This window comes from Toxorhynchites rutilus, chromosome 1 (genome assembly GCF_029784135.1).
Source record: "Toxorhynchites rutilus septentrionalis strain SRP chromosome 1, ASM2978413v1, whole genome shotgun sequence".
Classification (NCBI taxonomy): Eukaryota; Metazoa; Arthropoda; class Insecta; order Diptera; family Culicidae; genus Toxorhynchites; species Toxorhynchites rutilus.
The window spans coordinates 184,228,840-184,244,411 of NC_073744.1; the positions used below are offsets into that span (position 1 = coordinate 184,228,840).

The 15,572-nt window shown below is 41.7% G+C and overlaps 1 protein-coding gene across 4 annotated transcripts in view; it reads right to left on the reverse strand.

Annotated features, from left to right (window-relative positions):
- LOC129763455 (nuclear pore complex protein Nup153) overlaps positions 1 to 15,572 on the reverse strand; it is a 54,649-nt gene that overhangs the window by 13,285 nt on the left and 25,792 nt on the right. Inside the window, exons 4-8 of one of the 4 annotated variants that reach the window (XM_055762530.1) lie at positions 7,539 to 9,320; positions 6,554 to 7,476; positions 2,646 to 2,765; positions 2,237 to 2,353; positions 1,066 to 1,136 (exon numbers count right to left, since the gene is read on the reverse strand). In XM_055762530.1, coding sequence (XP_055618505.1) covers positions 1,066 to 1,136; positions 2,237 to 2,353; positions 2,646 to 2,765; positions 6,554 to 7,476; positions 7,539 to 9,320 — 3,013 coding nt within the window. The remainder of the gene's footprint in view (positions 1 to 1,065; positions 1,137 to 2,236; positions 2,354 to 2,645; positions 2,766 to 6,553; positions 7,477 to 7,538; positions 9,321 to 15,572) is intronic. The other 3 variants (XM_055762527.1, XM_055762531.1, XM_055762529.1) reach the window with 3 other exon arrangements.

Below are 15,572 nucleotides of genomic sequence, written 5' to 3' on the forward strand. Positions count from 1 at the left end.
CTCTCCCCTGTCACATTAAGTAACGCCACCTCGACCTCTCTCCCCCTTTCTTCCTTTCTCGCGTTACGTAATTTGTGCACGACGCCTTGTGTTTCAATATGTCCAAATTTATCCCGAATAAAGATCATTCATGGACAGCATTGAAATTTGGCGTAAGTAATGCAAGGAGCAACTAATGGAAAGCCTCACATATCGCACATGAGTTATAATGAAACAAATAAGTATCAAATATACACCATAGGAAATGATTTACAGCTTTTTTATAGTTTTGGGAATATAACCCAAACACTTCCTCCGTAAAGTACCAGGTTGTGTAGCCAGAAACAATGATTCTTCATAATCCTTTGTTTTGTATAAATATTCGAATTACTTATCAATCTTGTGATTTCTTTTGGGTTTAGATGTATCAACATTTTTGGTTGGCCAAACCTGTTTTAAGGTGCCATATGAAAAGAACATATCTGCTTTTTACGTTTCTTTCCTTCTAATAAATATCCTTTGAAGGGTACATTTATTTTAGTAATGTACACACAAGAACAAATGATATTGCTCGATAGGCCCAACGAACCATAGAGGCGAATGAACTTCAAATGTTAAAGCCTCTTAAAAACAAAGAAAGAAAGAAAGAAACGAACCATTCTCAAAGCAGAACTGACATGTCCTAACGGCAGCACGTGTGCGTTGTAGTTTTACGGTTAAGTGCGAATCGAATGGATGTATGACACTGCACACTGCGAGCAAGCTTCGGAATGTTGTAATTATAATGGTAATGAAACACTATGAACTGGTGGTAACTTTATACACCTCGGAGGAACAGTACATTCGGAAAGGAATCCTGGATGTGCAGGTGTATTTAGTGTGTCAAAGGGTGCACTGGTGTTCCTAAACTAATCTCGGTTGATCTATATACACATTCAAATGAACTCACAAACACACACAACAACACGAAAAGTGTACGATATGTTAGTTAGTTTCACTCCTATGACATGACACTGAGGGTATGTGAGAAAACAGAGAAAAACAATCATAAAATAAAATAAAATAAAAATACAAGACAATACTTACGCGAACGGATTCTGCTGTGGCATGGTGGCGGCACCGAACTGGAACGAGGGCGCGGCGGCGGGTGCGGCGGCCTGTGGTCGTAACGAAACCACCCAGAGCAATACAGACAAGCGGTAGAAGAGAAGAACGGAAAAAATACGAAATCGAATTCGCATCGTTTAGTCGAATTGATTATGAGAGTGTTCGAGAGGGGGATAGGAAAACCTTTAAACTAGGAAGGATTGCTAGTCACTAATGAGAGTGGAGTAAACTACAAGCGAATATTGATGGTTTGATGTAACCGAACCGATAATTTGGAATGAAATGAAGATGCTGCTGTTGCTTTGGCGTAACCCGATGTTATCTTGCGATCAATTGATGATGATATGAAGCCGCACAATGAAGATGATAAAAGCCAAAAACATGTTTTACAAGCGACAAACAAAGATGTGCAAAACTACTTACTCACGCGGAGGACATGAGTGGTGGCATCATATGTATGAGTTTCGTAAACGCTGCCGATTATGGGGCACCTTGCTTGTGAGTTTCCGTTCAACACGAGCAAGTCAGTCAAAAGAAAAACCTCACGTCAATTAGACGGTAATTAGAAAATATTTACATCAAAATTGTTCGTGCAAAGAAGTCGCCCAATTTTCTCTCCCAATATTTCAGCGTGTTATTCGTCAATCGAGCGCTTAACGGTCCACTTAGAATGAAATTTTTATCGGAAAAATATGGCCCCACACTATTGCGCGCGATCCCGTGATTTGATGCAATCCTTGAAACCATGCATTACCATAATTTCTCCATCCAGGCGGGTTCTTCCGAGATCCTTACGTGCACAATGTGTGCTACTTCTGAAGTACTTGCGACGGGGTTAGAATCAAGAACAAGGCTACTCTGTCAGTGAACATACACACGCAGGTTAGTATTTCAATTCCGATCCATGCAAATGAGGGCTGTTTCGTGTAGGCAAATGAGTGACCGTAGGTCACGCGTACTGCACTGTCGCATGGCGACAATGGGGTGGAATCAATTCATGAATCACTTCTACACACAAGGTTAATCGGCAACGTTCACACTTTCTTGAGAAGCAGAACCAAAACAAAAACCAAAAAAAAATCAACAACAGAAAAAATAACAAACAACGAAGGAATTACGAACATAATTCAAAAGAGTACCAGTTACGTACATCACTCATTGCTCCGAATCCGGTGACTGCTGGGGATGCTGTGCCGCCTCCAAAATTGAACACCCCACCAACGGTGGAGGCGCCGCCCTGGTTAATTCCGAACGTAAATGGAGCCGACTGAAGCGGTCGACCGATCATCGCCAGAGAGAGCGGTAAATTTTTGATCGAAAGTGCCACAATATTTGCGAGTGATGTGGGTGTGGGGCGGGATAAGATAAGAAAAAGTATATTCAGTTAACATAAGTTATCCAACCAACCGACAATTCGTTTCATTCGTTTCGAATGCTGTTATCAGAACTAATTTTAGTATGCAATATAACCTACTGAAAACTAGAGGATTCTGCGTTACACTACGGGTAAGTGTTTTTTTCCGGCTAGGATGCGCGGGAGAGAAAAAAAATATACTCACCGTTTGTCCCGCATTCGATCCAGCGGAAAAGTTGAAGTTGGGTGCCGAATGCGCAGAGAACGAAAACGGCTTTGCGTTGCTGTCATTGTTGTTGCCGCCGCCGGCGCCAAATTGGAATGGCTGAAAAATAGAAAGCAAACAAGTCTGTTATTTTATTGATGTTTTTTTGTAATAATATAGCGTGTAGTAAAAAGATAGTATATAACTACGCTGCCCATGTTTGTATAGAAGACTTAAACGGCAAAATGAACAAAATCGACGTTTTCGCTGTTTCGCATTCTACACAATGTGATACGTTTGCTCTACATGCAAACAAACAATTTTTGTTCGAAAACATTTGAGCAATTTTGAAAAAACGTTTCCGAAAAATCACTGTTTGTCCGCATAACAGGCGTAGTTCCATACAGCTTTCACACATGGTTCGAAAATCAACAATTGTCAGTACTATGTGCTATAAGCTAAATCTACATTTGAATCACATTCTTTGTAGAGTCCAAACATGTCTGTCACGATAGTGTCTTATCACTTAGTGTTTCCTAATAGATGAATATAAGAAACCAATGAAACGCTTCTCATATAATTACTATTTTCTGTACACGATGAACAAAGAGAAGCAATTGTGTTTTTTTAATGTTATAATAACCTATTTGTCTGCATTTGAAACTTCAAGTAGATAATGAAACAATCAGATCAGTAGTAAAATTAAAATAATATTGGTTCCTCGGATTCAACATTGAAATATTCCACATACTCAGCATTTACCCATACCGCATACCATCATCTTTATGCGATTGATCGTGATATCGGTAAATCATGTTGTTAAAATTACCAACATTGCAGATTGCCTTTACAAATTCAATTAATTGAAAAACACGAACCTGCTGTTCTAATCATATCCCAGAGTATTCTTCAGAAAAAAGTACTATCATAGACTCGCAACAAATCAAGAGCACCTTTTCCAGACATTTCACTAAATTTCTTCCAAACCTTTCGACGTAGAACTACGTCTTTCATTAAGGGTGCCAAATCAGAAAACAGGTCACGTTTTTATGAAATAAAGTTAACGTTAATAACTATTTTTGCCGTGAATGGATTTTGACGATTTACATACTAAACGAATAGGAAATACCGTAAGATTTGTTTGATATGTTATACATTAGAATTCCCTGGTTTGTAAATGGTTAAAATTCATGAAAACTTTAAGCGTTTCTATTTTCCCCTGCATTTGTTCTGTCCATTTGTGTGCTTTCCCGAACAGGGCTGTCAATAACGAGCAACTTATCGACGACCAACGGAGGGGAAATCGTAGGATTTGAAGTCTCCGTGAACAGAGGAAAAGTAGAAGAATGAAGGGGAATAATTGCCTAGAGTATAAACTGTGGATCTCGCTGAGGCAAACTTTCATTCGGCATCGGTCTGTTGAGCAATCCAGTTCACTTTGCTTTCGCTGCGCTTCGATCTAAGATTGGACCCCACCAGTGGTAATACAACTTGGATATCGTCGTGTGATTTTTTCTGTTCGTTTTTCGCGTTATTCGTATCGTGTGTTTTTCTTTCCGCGTCATGAATTGGACGCTTCGCGTAGTGTGTGATGAGCAAGAAGAAGAGGAAGGCAGGCTCGAGCCCTGCAAAAAACGAACGCATTGCCAGGGGCAATAAAATTTCGAGACAAGCGTCTTCTAATGATGCACGCGATGGCGATTTCGGCGCGTCGGTCGAAAATGTAAACGCAGTTACCCAGGCAGCAACCAAAATCAAGCTCCCCCCACTGGTGGCGAAGGCGGTCGCTCTTGACAAACTCATCAGCGAATTCGCATCGATGGGTGTTACATCAGAGTACAAGCTGTGTGGCATTATTCAGTCTTTTCCAAGCGGTTAACATTGTTTGTTTTCCGTAATCATAAGGGCTTCGTTGGTGCCTTTGAGAATGCATCAATGCATTAAACTGACGTTATGGCGAGGTGTTAAGGTTGTGTGTCAAAAAAAATTATTTGGGGAATACCAAGCATCTTGAATGTCTTACTGGAATGTTATAAGTTATTTGAATTCGCGTGCTAGTCGTAAAACTGCCTTCAACTAGGATTGCATTTGCGCTACTATTGATCATAATGAAGCATTGCTGCTATTTTCGAAGTTGTTATTAACGAAAAGAGTTTATTTCGCTTGTTTAGTCACCAAGAAAGTAGATGTCGTTCTGGAATTTTGTATGTGATTAGGTTTTGCTTGCCAGTAACAAAACTTCCTCCACTAAGGGTGACAGCTGCGCTTCTCTCAAGCATGAGAAAGTAATGCAACTTTTCTCAAGGCCAGTAATATTAACAGAAGCGTTTCTTTTGAGAATAGCGCAAAATGATGAGAAGTGTTTATATTTCTGGTAGTTTCAAGCAATGTATGGCTCTGTATGCATGCTATGGCGAACGCTTGTTTGGCGCTTGGTTTACGTTGTACGAACGATGCCTAGAGGTGCGATTCCTTTGAGGCAATACTAAATAACATGTAGCATCATATTTGATACTTGCAACGGTTGTCATTGTTGAAAAGTTGTTGTTGCTTCCATGCGGTGCCAAAGATATATTGATGTAGTTATAAGAGGTGGAATAATGGTGCTGGTGCAACATGTATATAATCGACTGTAGAGTCTATGTAAATTGCGAAAAAGGCCACCGAAATAGCGTTCGAGGTAAATTTCCAATGCATTGACATGAAATAAATTGCGACATACGATCAGCTAGTGTATTGTTTTGCAAGGGCAAGAATGAATCATCAATCAATTATCATCAACTGATTCTACAATGAAAAAACCGTTCCAGAGATTATTCTACTAAGCAGTTGTTTCTAAAATTTCACAGCATTATAGAATAATATCCGAAGGTAAAAATAAGCGATTTATAAAAAATAACAGTGTAGTTCTACGTCACAATGCGGTCGTATCTTGGACACAACCTCCTATAATTTTTGATTTCATCCGATAACAACTCGAATTACCGACGGAGACGTTTGACTATTATCGGAATTGTAAATACTAACGCTACAAACAGAGCTAGCTATGCGGATAAATGTTCATTGAATCGATTGATTGTACGCATAAATAGACGCAAGCGTTTTCCAAATGGAAAAAAATTGTTATAGCTTCAACTGGACAGATCATTTCATCGGAAATTTGCATGGCTATGCTTATAGGCCAAAAAACAACAACAATGCGTTTTCCCAACACTAATGGTGTTGTCGATTACGTCTCCTATGCAATCATGGGCAGTAGAACACCTGATACAGTCAACTCTCCCTTACTTAATGTTCTGTATCTCGATATTTTCCCTAACTCGATTAATTTCATGGCACCTTTGATTGATGTATCAACCATTACTCTCTCCATTACTCGATAACTCCCTAACTCGATGGTCCCTCGGATATCGGGTTGGGGAGAGTTAACTTCATTTATATAAATTGAAAGACACCATGCGCAATGAGCGCTAACCGTATTGAATTCGGAAGTGTAAGCAGAAGATAAAATAACACTGAGTAGACTGTGTAAGAAAAGAAAGATCGATCCAAGGTAAATACACTTTGGATCGATCGAACGATAAATGTCAAAAAACCAAACTGGTCTATCCCATATCCCATGGGTTTAGGCAGGGATAATAATAAACATTCTGAATTTATTTTACAAAAAATGGGTAAAAATTGGAGCACACATATAAAAAACTGGATAAAACTGGATAATTTTCAAAAAAAAAGGAAGATGTTTAACTGTTTGACCAGTTTACTGGAACACCAGTTAACTGGAACATTGGCAGCGCTGCAAATGACGCACCACAAAGCTCTGTATTCATTCGTTGATTCAATTGGAACCATAGAAATGATCCCCCAGAAATGATTCAGAATTATGCAGATAAAATAAGCCTACTTACCGATACGGTCTGACTATTTACAGAGGAGCTCGAGGTTCCAAACTCGAAGGCTTTCTTCGCCTGTGGTTCATCGCCGGAGGGGGACGCGGGGCCCCCGAAAGGATTACCCACAGCCGTAGCTGCAGGTGCAGCTCCGAAGGTAGCTGGTGCGGAACCGAAGGTACTTCCACTTGGCGCCTGCTGTGCACCGAACACTGACACCGACGATTGACCGAACATTCCCGATCCCGTATTGGTGGGTGCAGAAGAACCCGCTCCTCCAAACGTGGCACTTGCGCCGAAAGCTGGTGCATTGTTCGCACTGAAGTCGCCAAACATAGGCGTATTAGCGGCTGCGCCGCTGCCAAATATGGAGTTTGAGGCAGGGGCAGACGTAGAAGGAGTGCCAAATGAGGGGGTGGTGCTCATCGCCATCGGTGACGCATCGGTTTTTCCCGCACCACCGAAAGTAAACGCCGCCGTTGTGAACTCGGATGGCTTAGCTGGCGCAGCAGCAGCGGATGTTGCCGAGTTGCCAAATCCGAACCCAGAGCTGCCAGTAGCGTTAACCGAGGCACCAAAGAGTGAGTTTCCAGTTGGAGCAGGAGCGGCAGCGGATGCCCCAAAAGTGCCGAAAGTTGGCTTCTCAGTGGATGCGGCGGTTGATGAAGCGCCGGCACCAAAAGAGGGCACAACTTTGTTCGCCTGTTGACTGCTTTGTTGACCGAAGACGAAAGTGGGCGCCGCAGCTACAGGCGCGTTAGTAGCGGCAACAGTGGTGCTGGCATTAGCTGGAACTTCCGCTGGCTTTGCAGCAGATGCTCCGAAATTGAACGCTGGCGCTGATACAGCGGCGGGTTTGCTCGAGGAGGTCGATGAATTGTTAGCTGCTGCCCCAAAGCTGAAACTTGGGGTGACTGAAGGAACTGTCGGTTTTTGAGCCCCTGTAACAAAACACAGAATGTAAGATCATTTAGAATTCAGTGGATAACCGATTGACACTTACCTCCAAAGACGGCTACCGTTGGTGCAGCGGTAGATTCGTTTTTCTCTGATGGTGTCCCCGCTAGTGGTGTGGACACCGTAGTTTTGGGCGAACCGAACGAGAAAACACCCGTTCCGGCTGGTGGTTTACTTTCAGCGGAAACTGTGTTGCTCCCTGCTGAGCCAAAGCTCGATGATGCCGTTGACTTGGCGGCCGAAGATGCTAGCGACCCAAACGTAATGGGTGCAGCCGCTGGCTTACTGCTGTTATCCGAAGCACTAGGAGCTGCAGTAGTGGAAACGATCGACGACGATTCCGCAGGCTTTCCGAATGAAAACCCACCAACGGTGGGGCTGTCCGTTGTTGACTTAGATCCAAAGCTGAATCCACCGGTGGACGTTGCAGAAGTAACAGCTTCCGCCTTCTTCACTTCATTTGTGGTTGGCTTTGCACCGAAAGAAAATCCTCCCGAGCCAAATACTGGAGTCGGTTTGGATTCCTCCTTTTTCTCGTTAGCTTTACAGCTGTCCGTAGTGTCGCCTGACGCCGGCACAGCTGGCTTTACACCGAAACTAAAACCGCCCCCGACAGCAGCTGGCGCGGGAGACGTCGTCGCACTTGAACCGAAGGTTACGCTGGTGGAAGCTGAAGAACCTGTCGGTACCCCGAAAGTGAAGCCTGATTTAGGAGTATCTTTGCTGCTGCTACTGCTGTCAGCGCTCTGAGGTACTCCGAAGCTGAATTTCGCCGTTCCGCCGCTCGAGTTTTCAGCGGATTTGCTACCAAAAGAAAATGAGGGCACATCGACTGGGCTTGATCCGGGTTTGGCTTGCTCGCAACAAACACACTTTGACCGGGCGGCTTCGTTTCGTGTCATACACGTACTGCATTCCCACTTATTGGCGGCTTGTTGTGCGACCAATGTTTTGAATCCCTGATCGGAGGATGCCTTGGTGGCTGGCATGACCGCGATGCTGGTATTAGGCATCGAAAACATCGATTTGATAGCGGCTGGTACCTCCGCTTTCGGGGCCGGTGTCACGGCTGATCCAGGTTTGGGTTTCTCGCAACACATGCATTTCAATTTGTTCAAGTCATTCCGGGTCATACAGTCCGAGCACTCCCACTTGGACGATTGCTGGGCGATTAATGCCTTGAATCCAGCGTCGGAACCAGCCGGAACAGAATTACTTGCGCTAACCGGTGTGGGTGCTGCTGCTGCTCCAAACGAGAAGCTGCTTTTCGGTGGCACTGGAGCCGAACCCTTGACACCTGGCTTAGGCGATTCACACGCCATGCATTTCGTTTTGTCCGGATCGTTCCGTACCATACAGGCATCGCATTCCCACTTGTTAGATCCCGCCAGCTTGAAGGAATCTCCAAATCCCGGCAAACTGCTGGATGGCGCTGAAGCTGGTTTTGTTGCCGAAAGCGCCTCCAGACAGCTACCGGTTTTTAGCTCCGGGATCACCGCGGGACCCTTTAGTGCGTCCAAACAGCTACCACTTTTCAGTGGTAGCGGCGCACTCGCAGCAGGCACAATGGATGACGATGTCACTGCAACCGCTGCTTTCGGTTTCGCTGTTTCCGGGTTGAACTGGAAGCTACCCAGCTTGGGGGGATTGCTCTTGGGGGCCTCAATCGGTTCCGGGTTGCTGAATTTGAAGCTCTTTTGCGGCGGTTCCTTGTCGTCTAACGTCACCGCCAGGGATGAGTTTAGTTTTGTGGGAGCGGGGAATTTATACACGCTGTCAGTGGTAGACGCTGACAAACTACTTGGCATTGCATTGGACTTGGAGGAATCTGAAAAAAATAGAACAGTTATCGTGAGTACTACGAATAGTGCGCGTGTACCATTGGTACGGCACGAGCCATGCCATGATCGAATTTCGTACCATTTAGTACACCACAGAGTTGTACCATTGGCACAATTGGAACAATTGGTACGATTGGTACAGTTGATTGACAGATACAGGCAAACCTTTTTTTGTGCGGAGGATAGGGCCCGCATAAAAAAAAATCGAGCAAAACTTCACCAGTAACTTTGAAAAATCGTGTTCGGTACACATTTTGAAAACTACTTTTTTTGTGCGGTAGACCGCATAAAAAAAGTTTCCCCTAAGAAAATAACTCAAATCCACGCCGTTCACTGCGATGGGACAGTTTGTCTTTTCGGTTGAGCATGGCTGTTGGGCTTTTAGTTGCATGTCGCAACGTGTTGCTGTTAGAAATCATGTCATGCAAAAACTTAGAGCATTTGATGGGAGGAGGGGAATGATTTCAGAAGTGGATAATTGAGACGCAAATATGCTTTTTTCGCACTGAAATCTTTGTCAAATATGCTTCTTTTCATATACCGCACAAAAAAAATCGCACATAAAAATCGCACGAAAAAAAACTGCACAAGAACAGAAAATCGCACAAAAAAATTGGCCAAAAAAAAACAGCACAACAACAGGTTTTACTGTACACTTGGCACGGATGTTCCGTTTTGGTACACATAATCAAATCCTTGTTTTAACGTAGAATTACATCTTCCATTTCTATACTGACGTGTAAGTTCAAAGTTTCGAAAACGAGATCGTTACGCCGGAACAACAAGATTTTGAATGCTTGTTACTTATTGATCCAAGAACTTGTTGCGATAGCTTAAAAATTGCTTGAAGCTACAGCCACCTAGAAGAAACCGAAAAATGTCGTCGCTGCTGGAAAATAATCGGTCGCTGTTACCGGGGAGAAGAAAGCAACTCTACTAACTCTACTAGTGCGAAGAAGGTGAGCAACAAGAAGAAAGCTCCCGCTACTGTCGGTACATACGTAACAAAGCAAAAGCCAACTAAATCATCGAAAACCGTTGCACAGAAGCCAAAAACACCGAAGCCAAAGGAAGCTGCAGAGCGGTTCTGAAAAAAGTTACAATCGTCACACATCGCGCACAACACGAGGGATTTTGTTTTCAGAAAATCAATTCCAGTTCTTTCTAGAACAAAATATCACTTGGAAGCGAAAGTATTTACAAAATACTACGTGCGATCAAATACATACTTTTTGCAATTTCTTCGATCTAGTGCGATCAACGTAATATTACGTCTTTCCGCAACTTATTATGGGTACAACGATTCTTGAGAAAGACAATTCATTCCCGCTCAACGCTTATCGACACACGATTGTTTACTCAACAATTTCTCAAACTGGAAGTGGATGTTGTGAGGAAGGAAGAGCGAGTGCAACATTCATGTATACTGATTGGAAGCGACAGATATGTTGTTGTTTGTCAATGATATAGAAACTTCAAACAAATGATCACTGAACCAACGGTAGTCCTACGTCAACTTTGCGGTTATACCACAGATATAACCCTTCCCCAGTTTAAAAAAACAAATTTGCACAGAACAAAAACGATGTTGATTATTCGATAAAATATAAATTCAAAGTTTCTGTGTGTTATTGATTGCAGCTTACTTATAGATTCATGAATCTAAAATTTAACAGATCGTATCCGATACACACCTATATAATGCTATTTAAATATTGATGATGATTTGATGAATATTTACAGGATACCGGAGAAGGACTTAAGGTGAAGGTGGAAGCTAGCCACAATGGCGCTCATTTCTTTCATCTCCCTCCATCACCCCTCGCTCGAAAATCAATAATTTTGCGAAACAGTGTGAAGAAAATGATCGTTTTCGCACACTTCCCATCAAGTAATATCAACCAAACTCTAATTGATTACTCACAAGATATTAAATTATCATCTGCCGTCGCAATGCATAATGAAAAACGTCGGCAAACTCGAGCTAGTGCTCTGAAAGTTAAATTTTAATTTTTCAATCTTCGGCAATGGTTTTATTTGTATTGGTGAAAGCATCGTTATTTTTTCGACACTGATGCCAGACAACATCATCGAAACAGCTATCAAAACCACTCAATAAAATGTTATTCCTGAGTCATAGCGTTTCATGTCATGAAAATCAATAGAATAAAATTGTGTTGATATCAATACAATCATTATTTTTACGTTTAATGGGTCTATAATGTGAGCTTTAGCAACTTTAACATTGGGTAAGAAAATTGTATTGCAGAGCTCGGAACACTGCCACGGCTGCCTATGCATTCAAAAACAGTAAACGGAAAAGTATTACATTCAATCAAAATGTCTCGGCCAACGAAGAGAAGGGTTAAGGCTCTCCAACGTGAATATGTGAAAACAATACGACCAACGAAGGAGAATATTAAGGAATGATCAGCATCGTGTTACTATGCGGAAGAACTTGTTAATATCAAAAGAGCTCCAATTCGCATGTGTTATAAATTTGCTCATGTTACGCTCGTGTATAATCAAAATTTTACTTCATATGCAAATGCACCTTCTATATATATTTATGTTTGCAATTGTTCATCGGAACATATCGTTCATTCATTTAACTTCAGTATTGAATTGTTATTTTTTTTTTCAAATGTATGCAAAGACTCCTGTCAATGAAGCGCCACACAGTCTGATAAGTGAATTGATCTATTTACATATGCTTTGATCTTCTCTCACAAACACTATTACCCTATTTTTACACGTGGGTTTACCTATATTACTACAATGGCTAGCTTCCACCTTCACCTTAACGATAAACAGTTTGGACAAACACCGAGTTAGGTACTAAAAATTTTAGATGCGATCAGTATTCCAGTAAAGAAGATTCTCGGGAATGGTATGGCGATTCATTTTTATGAAAAGTTTCAATTGATCCTTCAGTTTCAAAGCAATTGGTTGTGTCGATTCTGGTTCCGAAATGAGAACTTGGACAGTAATCATTCTATGAATGTCATTCATTTTATACTTTGTTCAAGTACAGATTACCCTATAATTTGGAATCAAATAGAATGTAATTAAAAAAAACTTTAAAAATGTCGGGTACATCATCATTATTTCAGAATGAAGTTTTTTTGAATCGCAAACTATACTTCACCTAAGTTTGCTTCAGTCTCATTCGAAAATTTCAAAAGCGCCTCTCAGTTGTTATGAAACCCATTGCACAATGGTCCAGGAGATGCATTTAAGTGGAAATTAGCATTTAGAGCTCGACAGTTATTCTCTAGACAAAAACTGTAAGAAATCGAAAGAATTTAGCAATTTAATTTCAATATCGTAAACGATCGAAAGAAGGACAGAAGAAAAACACTATACGATAAGAGCGAACCGTGTGTAAGATCCTAAAATAACAATCCTATCGGGAGCGGGTGCAATAAAACCTGGTGCAATAAAACCTAGTAGAAAGGAAAGGAACCGAAAACAATCGCACACATTTCTTATCGCGTTAGGCTCCGTTGCTCTTAGAATGCAGTTATGGATATCGTATGTTTTGAAATACAGATAGCGATAGGTAAAGGACTTGTATGAAAAGAAGCAAGGACGTTTATAGTCTTCTCTTTCTTTCGCACGTTAGACTTAAATTTAGGGTAGATTTAGGATAAACTAAAATTGTATAAAAACCCAAGGTTCTCTGAATAAAGCAAGTAGTCTTTGGAATCGTGTCTTACGATTAAGTAGTCCGAAACCACCTCCATTGAATCGACTGACGAGAGTTCTTCAGATTCAAGTCTTCCAACGTTCGCAGCAATAGTTGTATAATTTGCGCTCGGAGTTCGTGAAGATCTTGTACTCGTTGATCCTCCCGCTTAGTTGATGTTCGATATTTTGATCAGCTCCCGTTCGTTGCTCGTTCCGTACGGAATTAGTGCGAAGGCAGTCAGTTCAATTTATTGAAAGGAATAAGTCTGATTAGCTTCCGTTCGTGGCTCGTTCCGTAGGGAATTAGTGCGAAGGCAGACAATTCAGTTTATTCCAGGAATAGGTTATTTCTCGTGACGCTTTTCTTCTACTTCAACTTTGTAAATTGCCAATCCAGACTCAGAAAGGTTGATTCCTTCGCTCAACCGAGTTTGCGTATTGGGCAACTTTTACATTTGGTGGCTCCAGAGAGGAGGAGCCTTTCATTACCAACGAACTCATAAGTGCGTGCTCATCGCCATAAGAATGAGCAAAGGGCCAGTTGGATAGAGAACCCAACAGGATTAAAAGCTTAATAGAAGCTTATGCGCGTGCTCAACGCCATAAGAGTGAGCAAGTTGGATAAACAAATCCAACAGGACTAAAAGTTTAAAAGGCCTTGTGAAAGTGCAAATCACCTTGAAGTGAATAAGTTGGATAAAGAATTCCAACAGGACTAAAAGTTTAAAAAGCTTTCTGAAAGTGTGCTAACCTGAAAGCGAGAAAATAAATCTCTCAAGCTTAAGAAAGCTTAAAAAGGCTCAACGCCTTGAAAAGTGAGCAAAGTGTAATTACAAACAACTGGAAACGGATCCTGAGAATTATACATTATTTCAACGGCTGAGTATCTTGAAAGCAACACCATGATACGTTTCGTGGAAAATCAAAACGGAAATTGCCGTTTGTGCTCGGAACCAGACCATGAACAGGATATGGTTGAATGCGACGATTGTGACCGATGGTTCCACATCGGTTGTGTTAACTTAACGGTCGCGCCGAAAGCGGAAGAAAAATGGATCTGCCCGAAATGCGTGCAGATCCAACAAAGATTAGCATCATTGGAAATATCTGCTCGGAAGAAAGATGAGCAGATAAAACAACAACTGGATGCAATGGACAAATTAATGGCGACTATGAAAGGCCAATGCTCAACGTCATCCTCGGGCCAAGTAACAAATCAGCCCACGGATCGATCATTTACCCAAACAGTGAGTATGTCTAGTGACTGGACTATATATTTAAAGAGGCAATCATTGACGACCCTACCCAGATTTTCTGGCGCATCAAAGGATTGGCCAAAATTTAAGAAAACATTCCATGATACAACGGCAGAGGGAGGTTTCTCAAATTTAGAGAACCTCAACCGCCTGGAACAAGTTCTGAAAGGGGACGCGTATAAAACCGTCCAACAATTGATGATTAACTCAGAGAATGTTCCGAAAATAATCGAAAAGCTGGAAGAATGCTTTGGAAGGAAGGATCTTGTATATAAAGAACTTCTGAACGACCTGAGACGTATCAAAAAGGACAGCCGAACCGTAGTTCCGGATATATCAGACGCACTAGATAACATGGTGGTGAATATGGAGGCGCTGGGCCAAAAGGAATATCTACGTGATCATCGTTTAATAGAGGAAATCATAGAGAAGCTGCCATACACGATACAAGTGAAATGGGTTGAAGTGATCCAAAGCAACACTTCGATCCCAACACTCAACGATTTGAATAAGTGGTTATTGCCACATTCAAGAATAGCCCGTATGATGCAAAAGTCTAATAACAGTGTGTCGACTACGGAAAGGAAACCTCGAGTTAATGTTCATCAAACTATGAAATGTGCACTTTGTTCAGCCAGTCATAGGCTATTCCAATGTAAGAATTTCAAACAAATGAAAACATTGGAACGTAGAGAGTTTTTGGCTAAAAAAGGAATTTGTTTCAAGTGCCTAAACTCCAATGACCACATTATGAGAAATTGTAGCATGAAAGGAATATGTGGAATCGATGGGTGCAACAAGGAGCACAATCGCTTACTTCATCAAAGATCGGAGTATAAAAGAAATCAGGATACGGCTGCTGACGTACGACGAGGTCCCGAAGAAACCACGAATATTCATCGACAACGCAAGGAACACCTTTACTATCAAATAGTTCCTATAACAGTCCAAAACGGCGAAAGAATGATAGACACCTACGCCTTCCTGGACACAGGATCATCAGTAACACTATTGGACGAGAGAATGGCTAACATGTTAGAGTTGGAAGGAAAAGTTGACCCGCTTACATTAAAATGGACACAGGATTGTTTAAAATCCTGCTCAAGCAAGAGGGTAAAATTCTGGATAAAGGGCATAGGAAAACCAGTGATGGCCCGGACTATGCATGATCTAAATCTTCCTATCCAAACAGTTGACATGGAACAAATTGCCAAGAATTATCCCTACTTGAAGGACATTCCGCTTCAAGATTATAAGGAAGCTCAGCCTACATTGTTAATTGGATTGGACAAC